Source organism: Nannobrachium achirus (genome assembly GCF_963921795.1).
Source record: "Nannobrachium achirus genome assembly, chromosome: 16".
Taxonomy (NCBI): Eukaryota; Metazoa; Chordata; class Actinopteri; order Myctophiformes; family Myctophidae; genus Nannobrachium; species Nannobrachium achirus.
The window spans coordinates 3,558,518-3,574,377 of NC_137823.1; the positions used below are offsets into that span (position 1 = coordinate 3,558,518).

The 15,860-nt window shown below is 42.6% G+C and overlaps 1 protein-coding gene across 1 annotated transcript in view; it reads right to left on the reverse strand.

Moving 5' to 3' along the window:
* Nucleotides 1-525: 525 nt before the first annotated feature.
* slc22a16 (solute carrier family 22 member 16) overlaps nt 526-15,860 on the reverse strand; it is a 36,888-nt gene continuing 21,553 nt past the window's right edge. Inside the window, exons 7-9 of the mRNA XM_080744573.1 lie at nt 6,909-7,018; nt 5,112-5,211; nt 526-3,361 (exon numbers count right to left, since the gene is read on the reverse strand). Coding sequence (XP_080600699.1) covers nt 3,167-3,361; nt 5,112-5,211; nt 6,909-7,018 — 405 coding nt within the window. The 3' untranslated portion in view covers nt 526-3,166. The remainder of the gene's footprint in view (nt 3,362-5,111; nt 5,212-6,908; nt 7,019-15,860) is intronic.

Consider the following 15,860-nt stretch of genomic DNA (forward strand, 5'->3'; position numbering starts at 1 on the left):
AACAGGGACTGTGACTTCTGAAAGGTCAGGTGTATGGAGTGCCCAGATGGCCTCAGCTGTGGCTGTCGAAGCATCAGGGAGGTGTCAAACAGTGCTGGAGGATGACTACACAGCTCATATTTAAATACTGATGGCAGGCGAGTATGTCACAAAACACTATGGAGAGGCAGTTGTCGTGTTCGATGAATATGAGGGCACATCCACCAAATACATGACACATATATACATATATATGCTGACCATCAACACTGAACCACTTACACCTGTGTGTGCTTGCGTCCTGGCGCCCTCACGTGGTGGAAGTATTTTAAGCTAGTATATAAAGCATATGAAGTTCTACCCATATAAAATTTAATTTTGTATTGTTACTATTTAAAAAAAAATACCTTTTATTCAAGTAAAAGTAGCCAATATAAAAATAGTTTAGCCTACTCTGTTTATGTAAAAGTCTATTCTCGTTTTGCTTGAGTAGGTAATAGACCTACTTATTAAATAAAAAAATATAATACAAGATTACAATTTACAATGTAAGCATTTAGCAGACTCTTTTAATCCAAAGCGATTTACAATAGGCAGTTAATACATCAATATAATAAGCAAGATAATATAATATGTCAAGTACATCAACAACAATACAACAAATGCATAGGAATAGCAATTTTTGAAATTCATGAGATTTCTTTTTGGGGAGGTGTGTGGAACTCCACAACGGGGGTCTTGGGGTCCTTCCCCCAAAACTTCTTAAAAGATAAATATTTCCCTGTTTTCTGTAGATTTTTTTCCTTCTTTTTTTTGCATGTTTGATACTTTTACCAGGCTTGCTTTACTATAGCATGGGTACAATTTCAGCCTTAAAATGCCAAATTTAGGTGTACAGATTTGATGGCTGAAGTAAAGTAAGAAATCTTTAATAATGACTTAAGTCATACGATAAGTGCTTTCTCCACTGTGTTTGATCTGTGTGTGAAGTGAACAGCAGTCTCTCCACAAGGGAATAAAATACTTTTGAAAGAAAATGTCCAAACTAAAACGTTGCAATAATCTCCACAGTCCTTTAATGACTAATAAACCTTTAAACACACTAATTGAATGCTGAATTTCATGGTTTGTTTTCAATACAGTTGCTTGTCTTCAGACCTGCATTAGATACAAGTACTATCATTAGCTAGATAAGAAATGGTAATGGTAACATATTGTTTTATAGCAAAGCAGTTCAATATATCCATATTTAGTTTGTATTCTTGTCTTTGGTCCAAAGCATCCTGAATGCACAGGAGACCCTTGAAACTTTGGCTAAATGCGTGGCTTAATTTATGATTTACTTTATTTCATGATACACTTTACTTCTTATTGAGCACCACCTATATTCCATACACATATGTATACTAGAAATCCAGCTTGCTTCATTCATAAATAATGAAGCTCACACTCACACACAAACACACACACACGCGCACGCACGCACGCACGCACGCACAACCGCACACACACAAACACTCAGAAATGGCAAGTTATCTTTTCAAGATGGAATTAAAAATGATGCATCTCTGAGTGAAAGAGAGGTACATATGGAGAGCTTTTCAGCCCTAAACTATTGGTCACTTTGCAGAATGCAAAACGTCCAAAGCACTTTAATACAAAAAGTACGACAGATAATATAGTTTCACAGTGAAATACAAAGGTACGGTAGATGCCCTGAGATAAAAAAAAATCTCAAAAATGAAACGCCTTTAGATAAACTGGAAATGGAAATAGCATATATGCATTTCATTCTGTATATTTGCATATCGTCGTTGTCGGGTGGAAACCTTGTATGTCCAAAACCGTTTGTTTTGTATTTATCATTTTAAAAATGATTTAAACTAGTGAAAACAGCCGATCTACAAGCACACAACGCGACAAGCAGGCATAGTGTGCCTGTAGATCTGCTGTTTTCACTACTTTTGTGCAACGGCCTGGTATGATGAAGCAGGGCTTTACTTTGCGAAAGAACGTACAAATTTGAAACTTAGGAGATACGAGGTTTCCACTCGACAACGACAAAATGGTTGTTGAATAACACCTTTGAGAAGAATAATTAAATACAAATAGCCTATGTACTAAAAAAAGCTAAAGAAGCCAAATGCTTCAAGCCGGTAGGTAAATTAAATTGTGGATAACTTTGGCTATGGCATCTCTCACGTCATCCCCTAAACACTGTATGATATACGCCTCTCTCAGGCCTTTGACACACAGATAAGACACACAAACCAGGGATTGTCCATCTCATAAATTACATTTGTTGATTTTGTTTGGTTGCCCGCGCAGTGCGTAAACACAAGGGCTCCTGTGTTACCACGCCGGACGCCGCTTTTCAGCCCTCAACTATTAGGTCACTTTGCCCAATGCAAAATGTCCAAACCACAACAAAAAGACCATCTGAATTTCAGATCTATTCGTCCCAACAATCTGTTAACGTCAGCATTGCTGCAGTTCTTTTCAGCACCTTTTTTGTTTGTTTTGTTGCCATCTTCATTTTCCGTACATTTCCTTCCGTTCCGTTTCTCAGTTTCTCTCTCTCTCTCTGTACTCCTGTTGTTGTAGCAGATCTCAGGCCTTGGCTTCTTGCTGGCAGGGGTGTCACACCAAATTCTGGGCCCTGGGTACAAGGTTTCACTGCGGGCCCCCCATGAACGCATTATTACGCGTTCTTTTGTGCTTTTAACTATTGAAAAATAGCAGATATACAAGCTCACAGCGCGGCACCGAGTGCCACGCTGCGAGCTTGTAGATCTTCTATTTTTGAAAAATCGTGAACATTTGTGCCACTTCAATATTTCAAATCCTTCTAAGGTTTTTTTGAAAAACCTATGTTTCTACGTCAGTGGTGCTCAAACTTTTTCAAGTGAAGTATTTGGCCACCGACCCCCCATCTCAAAATTAGTTCCAGGGACCCCCCAGAAGCAAAGCTTACAAAAATACATATATTCAAAGATTTGCACAGATTTCCGCGACTTTTCAAAAAATAGCAGATCTACAAGGCACTCGGTGCCGCGCTGTGAGCTTGTATATCTGCTATTTTTCAATAGCTAAAGCATAAAATAATGAAGGCCCCTCCTCCACATTGGGCCCTAGTAACTCAGTCCTACTTTTCCCCCCCTTGTGACGCCCCTGGTTGTAGCAGATCTCAGGCCTTGGCGTCTTGCTGGTTCAACGCTAACCCATCCTCGGCGTCTTTGTGGTCCGGGGCCGAGCTCTTCTTTTTGGGCTCCTTGCCGAGAGCCTCGGCCTCCTCCAGGGTGTTGGTCAGGGGCTTGCCCAGGGTCTCAGGCAGCATGAGGGTCAGGACTCCGATGATGAACGCCAGGATTCCCACAATCAGCTATAGACGGGGGGTCACAAGAGAGGAGTTGCAGTTAAAAGGTTTCATCATTTAAATGTGTATTAATTATCAGTCTGGCTAGCCATCGTCAAAGAAAAGGTCGGTCCTTTTCACTTCTGCAGAGCTTAGAAGTCTGTTCTCGAGAGACGAATTAATTATTAACCAAGTGAACCCTAAGGGCCCTATTCTGGGCATGTCATAATACAGGGTTCCCACACATCTTTACCAATTAATTTCCAAAACTTTTCCAGAATATTTAACCCGATTTCCAGGACTATATAACAATAATTTAGCTCAATAGCGAGTCGCTTACACCTATGTGCAATATGCCCAAATACAGGTAGTGTATGCCAGTGGTTCTCAACCTTTTCAGGCCGTGACCCCCGAAATAATCATGTTTTAACTGGGGACCCGGCACCCTGACGAGCACTAAGAGTTGAGGAATTTTGTATAACACGTTTCTATTGTGAAAATAGCAGATCTACATGCTCACAACGCCTCGCGTTGCGAGGCGCTGTGAGCATGTATATCGGCTATTTTCACAATTTCTGCCTCTATTTTACAATTTGGCCAATGTTTAATTTGTCATTTCAGAGGTATTAACAAAATCAATAACCAAAGACAATGCATAGCTATTTTTCCAGGACCCTTGATCAATTCCAAAACGTTTCCAGTACTGGAAAAATATTTTTCTAATTTCAAAATATTTCCAGGAATTTCATGACCGTGGGAACCCTGATAATAGGAAAAGCTCACAAAGTGACATGACATTTTAAGCATGTAGATCAGCTATTCTTGGCAAAGAGATGGCATAAGCAGGGGGATCCTCTGTCAACTAGGAACTGGTGGTATAGTGTATGTGCTGCTGACCTCTAGTGGTTACTTGTTATTCATCTATCTATAGTCTATACCAGGGGTCTTCAACAGGGGCTCCTGAGAGTTACTACAAGGGGTCCTTCAAATCGTTGAGTGACTTTTTTTCTCCTTTTTTATATTAACCACTTGAACCCTAGTGTCCATATTCTGAGAACTTTTAGCCAAAAATAGCCGATCTACAAGCTCACAACGCCTCGCGCTGCGAGGCGCTGTGAGCTTGTAGATTGGCTATGAAACCACACTGAACTAAGCATAACCAAGGACAATACTGGAGATGTGGCGTAACGGCATGGATTTCTACACAGAGAGGGCAATTCTTTCAACATAAGATGCTGCATTCAAGTTCAGGAGAGTTTGGACAAGGCAATTATATTGAATGCTGCCTTCAGGTATGGCATGGAAAGAGGGCATTTGCATTTCTTTCACCATAGTAAAAATTGCATTTATGGTGTGGAAAGGGCAGTTTTTATGGACAGATAAAAGGGCAGGGGCTCAAGCCCCCTTTGATGTCTATAAGCCCCTTTTCCACTGCAAGGTGGAACCAGAACTTTCAGGAACCTGAACCTATTTTTCTTTTGGTTCTGGTTTTGTTTCCGTTGCGTACGGCCCGGTTCCAGACGAGGTTCCTGGAACCTTTTTAGGTCCTGCTCCAGATGTAGAAATAAAACTTGAGTTCTTGGAACCTATGGGCGGGGCCAGCAGCGCTGTTGCTCGGAACCCGGTTAGTTCTGGTTATATGGAAACGTAAGCAGAACTTGGTTCCAGAACTTCACAGGTTCTTGAAAGTTCTTGGTTCTGGTTCTGGGTTGGCCCTACAGTGGAAATGGGGCTTATGTGTGCATGTGCCTAAATGGATGAGTGGGCGAGCGTATACCTGAGGAAGGTACTTCCACACTTCAGACAGGTAAACACAGAAGGGAGCGACCACACTGCCCACACGACACATCATGCTGCCACTGCCCACCGCCAGAGACCTGAGGACATAGAAGAGAGATTACAGCCAGAGAGTTTACAATAGAATGCAAGCAAAGTAAGGGTTTGGACCAGGGCAGGAATTTCATGGAGGGCATGAAGGCCATGCCCTCAAACCAATGGCATGACCCGAGGCCACAGTCCTTAACCCATTTAGAACGGTTATTGTGTATCATTATTTTATGCTTTTTGTCTTTTGAATCCATTTTTTGAAAAACCCTATGTTTCTATGTCAGCAATCTGGCCAGCCATAGTCAAAGAAAAGGTCCTTTTCACTTAAATCAAGCTCAGTTAGTCTGTTCTTGAGAGACTACTATGTCAGTGGTTCTCAAACCTTTTCATGTGGAGGACCCCCAAAATGATATGTGTTTGGCCACGGACCCCCATCTCAAAATATCTAGTTCCAGGGACCCCCCAGAAGCAAAATTTGAGTTACAAATGTAACTCAAAATACATATATTCAATGATTTGCACACATTTTCACAACTTTTTCAAAAATAGCAGATCTACAAGCTCGCAGCTGAGCTTGTATATCTGCTATTTTTCAATAGTTAAAGCATTCAATAATTCTAGGCCTAAATGGGTTGCTGACTGTACCACTTCCCCTCTGTCTCTTTCTTGTCAAAATGTAGACAGTAGACACCGGTGTCTCTTTCTCATCATGTAGACACCAGTGTCCCCCGAGTCCCCACTGGTTAAAGTCCCCATTGGTTTAAAGTCCCCTTTATGCAAACTTCTAATTAAGTCTTCAATCAATCAATAAACCAATCCAGTGACTTTGATTGGTGCAGGGCTGAGCATGGATCAGATTGTAAATACCATCATTTATCTATTTCTCTGCAGATTAGGTTATCATCCCCAACCCTTAAATTCAACAAATTCTTTCAATGGACTTAAATCTTGTTTTATTTGATGGCCTTCCTGCCCTGACATTTGGCTTTTGTGCCCTCAAAAAATAGACAACACCATAGGCCATAAGTGGTGACAATCCAGGCCTGGTTTGGACACAAGAAAGTGTTCGGATTTTAGGTGTATGTAATAAAAAAAACGCCTGGGTTCCCGAGACTAATATAATAAGGGTCCTCAAACCTTTTCAGCTTTAGACCCAATAAATGTTTTTGGTGCGCGTGTGTCCGGGACCCAAACTTACAAAACTATATTATGAATGAATCACTTGAGCCTCATTAAAAAAAGAAATCATAAATGTGAAAATAGCCGACAAGTTCACAACACATCTCATCTGTCATTTTCACTATATTTGGAAGGAAAAAAAATGTATTTCCCTACCTGCTAAAGTGCCTGATACCTACCTGCTGTACTCACCTGCCCCAAAGTATCTGATTACTCACCTTGTGCAGCTCCTACCGCCCCTCCTGGAGGACGGGCGACCTACCTGAGTATCCAAGTATCCCCTAGGTATCCGAGTAGCCGGCCCCAAGTACTCACCCCCCTTCTGTGCCTCCTGGCACCGCCCAGCCCAGAGACTGTTGCCTACCTTGTGACCTTTGTTATTTGAAGTACATTTAAGTTGATTTATGCTGTTCTCCCTTCTTTTCTAAATAAATGCCGTATAAAACGGTTTAACCTTTGAACTTTGACTGGTCTCTTGCCTCCCGTACGCCACAATATTTAAAGGGGTATAAGGCATGGGAAACGCCGTCCTAAAGAGAAAAGAAGCTGCGTCTCATCTGCGTCTCACCTGATGATGGTCGGGTAAAGTTCACAGCTGTACAGGTAGATGAGACCAAAAGCGATGGCCACGGAAAACTTCCCTGTCATGCACAGGACGACAGCCAGCACCTCAATGTCCTGCAACACACAATGACCACAAACAATCAGCCTTTAGAAGCACTTGGTTGGTAAAAGTGGGGCGCAGGGACCCCCAGGGGTCCTTGATAGGGCTGCGAGGAGTACTTGTTACGCAGTGTTAGTTTAAACACTTGAGCCGTAGTTTATTTTTGGGCTATTTTCCAAAACCATCGGGAAAATATTGACAAATCTTATCTTATGCGGGTCCCTACTGTTACAAAATCAAACGCAGATGAATACATGGGGATCCTTGACATAAAAATGTTTCAGAACCACCAACCAAAAAGTAGTTAAAACAGTAAGACTCCCTTTTATGCCCATATATAGGGAGATCCCTCCTCTGAGTATCTGACATCACTAATCCCTTTATATGCCCATATATGGAGATTCCTAACAGAATCCCTTTTATGCCCATATATGGAGATCCCTGCACTGACTATCTGACATCACTGTGATGTCACCTGTTTATGCCTATATATGGAGATCCCTGCTCTGAGTATCTGACATCACTGCGATGTCACCTGTGATGTCACAGTGATGCGTCAGGGGAATCACAGTGTCAGGTGTTACACGTATACATACGGTAAAGCTGTGACGGTTCTCATTGCTGGTCGCTTATCTCCCGATTAGGGAGTCTTACTGGTAGTAATCTTGCTCTCTACAGTCGCAATAACATGAGGTTGGATTGGATTTGGTAAACAAAACTTGAAGTCCTCCATTATGTTTCAGGTTGTACAAGCTCATAACATGTCATAATTGCGACCGTTAGGGAGCAGTTTACTACCAAAACCTCCACCGGCTGTCCGTCCGTCGGTCACACGTCACACGTCACACCTTTGTTTGTGTACGGTGTGATGTCATATATCTTCAGTATTACATCACACCACATGTGTACACAAACCTTTGTGTACGTTGCTGTGGCAACAGTCTGTTGTTGCTGGTCTGTTAGTGTACGTTAGCAACCACCTTAGCAACCATGGTTTTACCCTAGCAACCAACTGTTTACCCTAGCAACCAACTGTTTACCATAGCAACCATGTTTTTTTACTCTAGCAACCAACTGGGCATAAAAGGGATTCTGTTAGGGATCTCCATATATGGGCATAAAAGGGATTCTGTTAGGGATCTCCATATATGGGCATAAAAGGGATTCTGTTAGGGATCTCCATATATGGGCATAAAAGGGATTCTGTTAGCTGTTAGTGATCTCCATATATGGGCATAAAAGGGATGCTGTTAGGGATCTCCATATATGGGCATAAAAGGGATTCTGTTAGGGATCTCCATATATGGGCATGAAAGGGATTATGTTAGGGATCTCCATATATGGGCATAAAAGGGATTGTATCCCAGATGATGCCCTGTTAGGAGATCCACACTAACAGAATCCATATATGGTCCTACCGACAGCTGCTAAGGTCTGAGTCGAAGAAATGCTTCTTTCCTGGTATCAAAACCTCCACCGGCCGTCCGTCCGTCCGTCCGTCGGTCACACGTCACACGTCACACCTTTGCCCTGCTCATATCTCCGCATCAGTATGACATCACACTGCTTGGTGTGTGCCGTCAGGGTCATTTGTGTACGGTGTGATGTCATACTGATGTCAGCAGTGTGATGTCATACTGATGTCAGCAGCTATGTCTCTATATGGAGTTATATGTTGTTCGTGTCCAAATATGGGGCTTGTGAGGTCAGACTTAGTGAGATTCGTCGGTTATCTCCATATATGGAGGGAGAACCAGCTTATGAGCCGATGAGTTGTGTCAGAGTCAAGATCCTGCTTGCATCTAATCTGTCGGTAGATAATGCTGGTCTTATATAAGGGTCATTTGTGTACGGTCTGATGTCATACTGATGTCAGCAGTGTGATGTCATACTGATGTCAGCAGCTATGTCTCTATATATGGAGTTATATGTTGTTCATGTCCAAATATGGGGCTTGTGAGGTCAGACTTAGTGAGATTCGTCGGTTATCTCCATATATGGAGTGATGTGTTGGTTATCTCCATATCTGGAGATTCAACCTTCAACGATTTTGACATCTTGTTACTAATCTGTCGGTAGATAATGCCGGTCTTATATAAGGATCATTTGTGTACGGTGTGATGTCATACTGATGTCAGCAGTGTGACAGGAGATAAGCGACCAACGGTCGCTTATCTCCCGATTAGGGAGTCTTACTGGTATTAACACTACTAATTATGATCTGCAACATTTTCATTTGGAGATTTTGGACACAAATGACTGGCGGAAGCAATTGCCACCGGTGAGCTTTGCGGATGCCGAGCAGGATTATTTTAGCCAGGAATCTCTGGCATGACCCTGGGCCCCCGGTCCAGCTGTGGCCCCCTGAATCATTCAGTCAACCTGAAAACAAGGGAGAGAACTCTCTCTCCCTGTAGCAGCAGACAGGGCTGTCACACCAAATTCTGGGCCCTGGGTACAAGGATTCACTTCAATTATTTTGTGCTTTAACTATTGAAAAATAGCAGATCTACAGATCTGCTATTTTTGAAAAATCTTGAAAATGTGTGCAAGTCTTTGAAGGTTTTTTGAAAAACCTATGTTTCTATTTCAGTGGTGCTAAAAAAAAAATCATGTGAAGGACCCTCAAAATTACATGTATTTGGCCACGGACACCCATCTCAAAATATTTAGTTCCAGGGACCCCACCCCGAGAAGCAAAATTTGAGTTACAAATGTTCGCTTTAAAAATACATAATTCAAAGATTTGCACAAATTTTCACGACTTTTTCAAAAATAGCAGATCTACAAGCTCGCAGCGCGGCACTCGGTGCCACGCTGTGAGCTTGTATATGCTATTTTTCAATTTCAATACCTAAGGTATAAAATAATTAAGGCCCCTCCACCTTGGACCCTAGTACGGTAACTCAGTCTCACTCCCCCCCCCCCCCCTCCCCCCTTTGAAAAGCCCCTGGCAGCAGAATAAAGTGACGCCATGTTTATTTCAGTGTCGGTAGCTTCAATCTCTTTGACCCTGACAACATAAAGCCCTGCTGGTTGCTAAGGACAGCTCCACGTGGATTCATGTTGACTTTCCCCTCCTGTGCCCCTCTGGTTGCCTTGCCAGGCTGTGCTGTTAAATTCACTTGGCAAGCATGCTTGGTCTACGTCTAACTGTAAGTGTGTGCTTCTTACACGTGAAATCCCCACAAACAATAAAACCACTACCACACCTGTACAAGAGCATTCCTGGTATACGGGGCCTCCCAGGGGCGTCATTTGGGGCAACAGGGGATGGCAATGGCAATTAGGTGGTCTTTACATGAGGACGAATTATATCTAAAGTACCATGCATAGTAGTACATAAGGACCGCAGGAATACACAAGAAACGGAAGGGGAGAGTCATTTAATCCGGTTGCTCCGTAGCTCCGTACATAATTGACTGTAATTATGTACGGAGTACAACCTTACGGACAGCACTCAACCCGACGGATTAAAACCGATAAAGACGTACGTACGCTTGAACTACCCGTGGTGAACTTTTGTCAACCGTGGCAGTAGTGAGGACAATTACTTATGACAGCGGTTCTGAAACTATGTGTCCCAACAAGAAATATAATTTAGCAAGAAACGTGAAAAAAGGAACGTCATTGCAATCACTGAAGAGGACATCTGGACTCCTCACAGTCACAGCCTCAAACTGCTTTATTGACATGAGAAAACATACACACAAACGCGCGCGCGCACACACTCACACCGCCTGTCCTCCAACTAAACAGAGAGACGGGTGCAGTGCTCTGTGTTTTGTTATAATTACTCAGTCCGGGTGGTTAATCTGTACCTCGGTCCCTCGCGGAGTTGCATTTACCGCGATAATGTTGCCGACAGCAAACATCACGTTGGTGGTCGGGTCAATACATTCTGTGGTTCTACATATTTTGGCTAAAAAAAACACCTCCATGTGGCGCGCGACCCAAACGGGAGCAGAATTGGAGCGGAGAGCGGGTCGGCACTTAAATAACGGAGAGACGTACGTACTGTCTCACCCAAAAACGTACACAAAATCAACCATACGTAACTATAAATGGCCCTTAAGACGATTGTTTTTACTAGTGATTCGGCCATTTTGACACACAGAGACGCGTTTTCATGACCCAATCCTGTATTCGGGTCTGGAAGTGGATTAGTGCGGTTTCGCAGCTGTGTAACCAAAGAAAACAACCAAATACGGGAGAATACAATGATATAACCCCATCTCCCTCCCCCCGCCTCCCCCCAAATGCACGGGAGAGGAGCGGTGTGTGTCAGTGTCAGTCTGTCAGACTAACCGAAAATGTATTATTATTTTTTTGTTGTAATTAAAACCAAGAAAATAGCCAAAACTGAACACATAGCGATCTATTAGCCCAAACCTCATTTGGAAAATATCAGGAGTATACGAAAGCCTTTTAAAAATGTTTATACTATTGGAATCCTTCTCCAAAACAATCAATTACAACTGCCAGCAAAAGACATAAAAAAAGTAGGTCAGATCAATTTAGTGCATGGGTCGCAGCTGGCTACTACAGACAGAATAAAAAGAAACCTGTCCACTGTTACTGTCCAGTCAGAGACCACATCACAGCTCATAACACAAAAAAACTTCCTCCTATCGCTCTCTCCCTCTCCTCCGTTGTGAGCTTGCAGATCGGCTATTTTTCAGACGCTGAAACTTGTAGGAAATACACAGTAGGCCTATATGTAGGCTGGGAACATGACACATTTTGCTTGAATTCATGCGTCGTCAACTTGTCGTGTAAACACAGAAAAACGAACCAACAACGAGATCCACAAATCCAAAACGAGACCGGCAGCACTTTCAAGCGTCCTGGTATAAAAAAAAACCTTAGTTTGGGGGCTTTTATGACTTATTGATAGGACAGTAGACTGACAGGAATTGGGGGGAGAGATGGGGAGTGACATGCTGTCAGGCATCAGAGCCGCATGATTTTATTTCGTAACGGCAAGCGTGCGATTGGCCCCACCCTGCCAGCGTGTGATTGGCCTGCAGCAGTCCAAGGCACAATAGTCCCTTTGAGCCGCAATGTCGCTATGTGACTATGTCTACATGTTATCTTTTCGACAACCCAACTCTACCCCTAACCCTAAACCTAACCTCTGTGGGGTGTAGCGAGAAAAAGTGGCACTACCGGGATACGAACCCGGGGTCCATGGAATGAATCATAGAGACCAATCCACTAAGCCACGGAGGCAGGTGCTGGGAACGGCATTCAGTCTGTATAGTAGGGGATGAAAAGCCTCGCGTAGGGGAGGGGCCTCGCAAGGCTGCCATTCAAGTGACGCCTGGCCAATCCCAGCGCGTCTTTTCCGGGACTTGCCCGCTTGCTGTTACATTTAGATATCAGGCATCAGAGCCTATGTGGTCACATTTAACCTCAAATTCTGTTATTTTATGCATAATGTATTTGTCCCCAACTCTGAATAGTTCTTTGGCAGATTAATGTGATTTCAAACATTTTCTCTTTTCACCCCCCAAACAAATAACAAAAATAGTCACCAAGCGACGTGTTTAGATCTTGTAGACCTACAATTTTTTCTAATTTAGAAATGGAGCTTAGGTGGTTAGGGCTGTCACGATTATGACATTTTACATGACGATTAAATGTCACACGAATAATTGCGATTAATGATTTAATTGCAATTACATTTCTGTTTGGCTTGTAGGCTTTGAAGTTGCACATGGCAGATATGACACATAACCTAAATATACAAAGAAACTACTGACATATTTGCCAACTTTATACTTAAAGCTATACTGTGTAAGATGCTCAACTAGTGGTCAGTAGCCCTATAGCAAACCGCGGTCGCGTTCGCGTCTTTCGCCCGTTTTTCGTACCTTCACACCCCCGCGTCTGCCTCCACAACGCCGAGAGCTATCTTTAGAGGGGTCCCTGGTTCCTGTGCGTTCAGGCATTCCGGAGAAACGGACTACTTCACCCTGCCTGGTAGGCGAGATTACCTTTTGAGTAAAGAGACACACGGGCGACTACAAATATGGCGACCCCACTTCAAGATGCGCTGTGATTGGCCGGTAGTGTACCATGTGTGCATGATCGGCGATGTGATTGGGCAACGTATACACAACGTATACAGATGATGCAGATTATGTCATTTTGGCGCGAAATCCGGTCCACGGCCAGGATCATAGAAAACGTATAAAGAGAAGGCTTCAGAAGCTGAAAATAACGGAGTGGGTGTTCTAAAACTTTAGCGATTTAACAGTTAGGACAATTTTAAGATTTGTTTTATAAAAAAAGTTACATGGTACAACTTTAAAAAAAGAACATTGATAGTGGAAATAGCGATACATTTTTTTACTTTAAAAAATATATATGAAAAAAACATGGAAACGATTATGACGATTATGAAAAATAATCACGATTATGTCAAATAATTGCGATTAGACCGATTATGTAATAAGTGTAACTTATTTTTTGCCACCCCCTATTTCTTTGGGAGGTTACGCCTCTCGGGCCTCACAGTTGTGAAGACGCGAGTGTGAGTGTTGCTCCTCCAACTCTTCCCACACATACCTGCAGGGCCATAACTCACAGAGTGTTGTCATGACGCAGCAGATACAGCCCTGTAGACCGTGCCAGCGTGGCTCGGTCAGCACACGGCGCTTAAATGTCAAAACGGTGCCCACTCCTGCTGCAGTCCAACCCGCCGCGTGTATTTTTAGAACGCTGGCGAAACTAAATGTGTGCTTTTAGCGTGTTTGTGGTGTTCACTGCAGGGTCCTGGAGGCCTGCTTTAGTTTGTCTGTCTCTCGCTGGTGGAAAAAATACTCAGTACAGAATTATTGAATGCTTTAACCAGTGAAAAATAGCAGATATACAAGCTCACAGCGCGGCACCGAGTGCCGCGCTGCGAGCTTGTAGATCTGCTATTTTTGAAAAAGTTGTGAAAATGTGTGCAAATCTTTATTGTATTTTTAAAGCGAACGTTTGTAACTCAAATTTTGCTTCTGGGTGGTCCCTGGAACTAAATACTTTGAGATGGTGGTCCGTGGCCAAATAAATATCATTTTGGGGGTCCTTCACATGAAAAGGTTTGAGAACCACTGACATAGTAGTCTCTCAAGAACAGACTGAGCTCCAGTTCAAGTGAAAAGGACCTTTTCTTTGACGATGGCTGGCCAGATTGCTGACATAGAAACATTGTTTTTTTTCTCCAAAAAACCTTAGAAGGATTCAAAAGACAAGTGTCTTCTATTCTAATTCTAATTCTAATTTTCAAGATTTTTCAAAAATGGCAGATCTACAAGCTCGCAGCGCGGCACTCGGTGCCGCGCTATTTTTCAATAGTTAAAGCATAAAATAATAATACACAATAGTGTGTATCCATTCTAAGGGGTACTGTCACCTAAAGGGGTTGAGGGGCAGATTACACTGTGACATGAGCTTCTCTGAAAACGGTCTGAAACAGTCTGAAGCTCATGTCACAGTGTAATCTGCCCCTCGCCCCCCAACAACAGCTGACCAGTACAGTAAGTAGTCATACAGTCAGGCTATAAGGACAATTAATTTGATTGGCTTATAATTTCGCATCCCCACAATGACATCATAAAGATATTAAAATTATTACGATGATTCTTAAAGTGACAGTAACCCTTTAAGTAAATAGTGTCAATACTGCAACATAGAAATACTCAGTTGCAAGTCAAAGTCCGGGAATTTAAAATGTACTTGAGTAAAAGTATGAAAGCGTTGTTGGCATCAAAATGTACTTTAAGTACCAAAAGTAAAAGTAAAAAATGTTTGAAAATAGCATAGGCGCCAAGGTTTAAAGTAGGGCTAAAGTTTTATAATATAACAATATAATTTATATCTGCAAATTAACTAGTAACTAACGTTTTCAAAAAAATGTAGTGGAGTAAAAAGTACAATATGTGGATCCAAGATGTAGTGGAGTAGAAGTAAAAGTATTGGAAATAAAGTAAAAATACTTCAAAATTGTACTTAAAGGGGTACTGTCACCTAAAGGGGTACTGTCACTTTAAAAAGTAATCTTAAAATATTAGTTAATATGTTTATGATGTCATTGTGGGAATGCGCAATTATAAGCCAATCAAATGAATTGACTGTACTTAGACTACTTACTGTACTGGTCAGCTGTTGTTGGGGGGCGAGGGGCAGATTACACTGTGATATGAGTTTCAGACTATTTCAGACCGTTTTCAGAGAGACCACGTGACCTACTGTATCATACTATTATAATTTTGGGGCGTGTCAGCGGGCCTTTAAGTACAACATGTGAGTACTTTTTCCACCGCTGCTCACTTCACACTGGGTGTAATTTTTCTATTTCAAGCATGAGTTTACTTGTGGCTCGGCCAAGAATGGGATCGCCTTGTCTTTCGTCACGTGCACATTACATTGTGCTCATTACAGCCTAGCCTTATCACACACACGCTGAAAAGCAAACATAGTGAATATACAGAGGAGGGGGGGGGACACATAAAGCATGTGGACGCCGATTTAGACACAGCTGAAAGCACTCAAGATAGGCTGACGCAATAGCAGGCTAAAAATACCCCTAGCTGGAGCCTCGCTACGCCCACAGCGGATCAGAACTATCAGGAGCTTGGAGCGGTCGGGTGGTTGGGTGGAGGAATGGAAAGATGACAAGCTCACATGTGATGAGTGCATTTCTTTTAACTCACTTAGCGCCGAGCGACTTTCGGGGCGACTAACTAATGATGGCGTTTAGTGCCGAGCGACTCGGAGCGACTTTTATATAAAAGCATTGTTTAAGCTTTTAATTTGGGTTGATAGACGGAGCGGAACGGTTAGCTTACCTTCGACTAGCATACA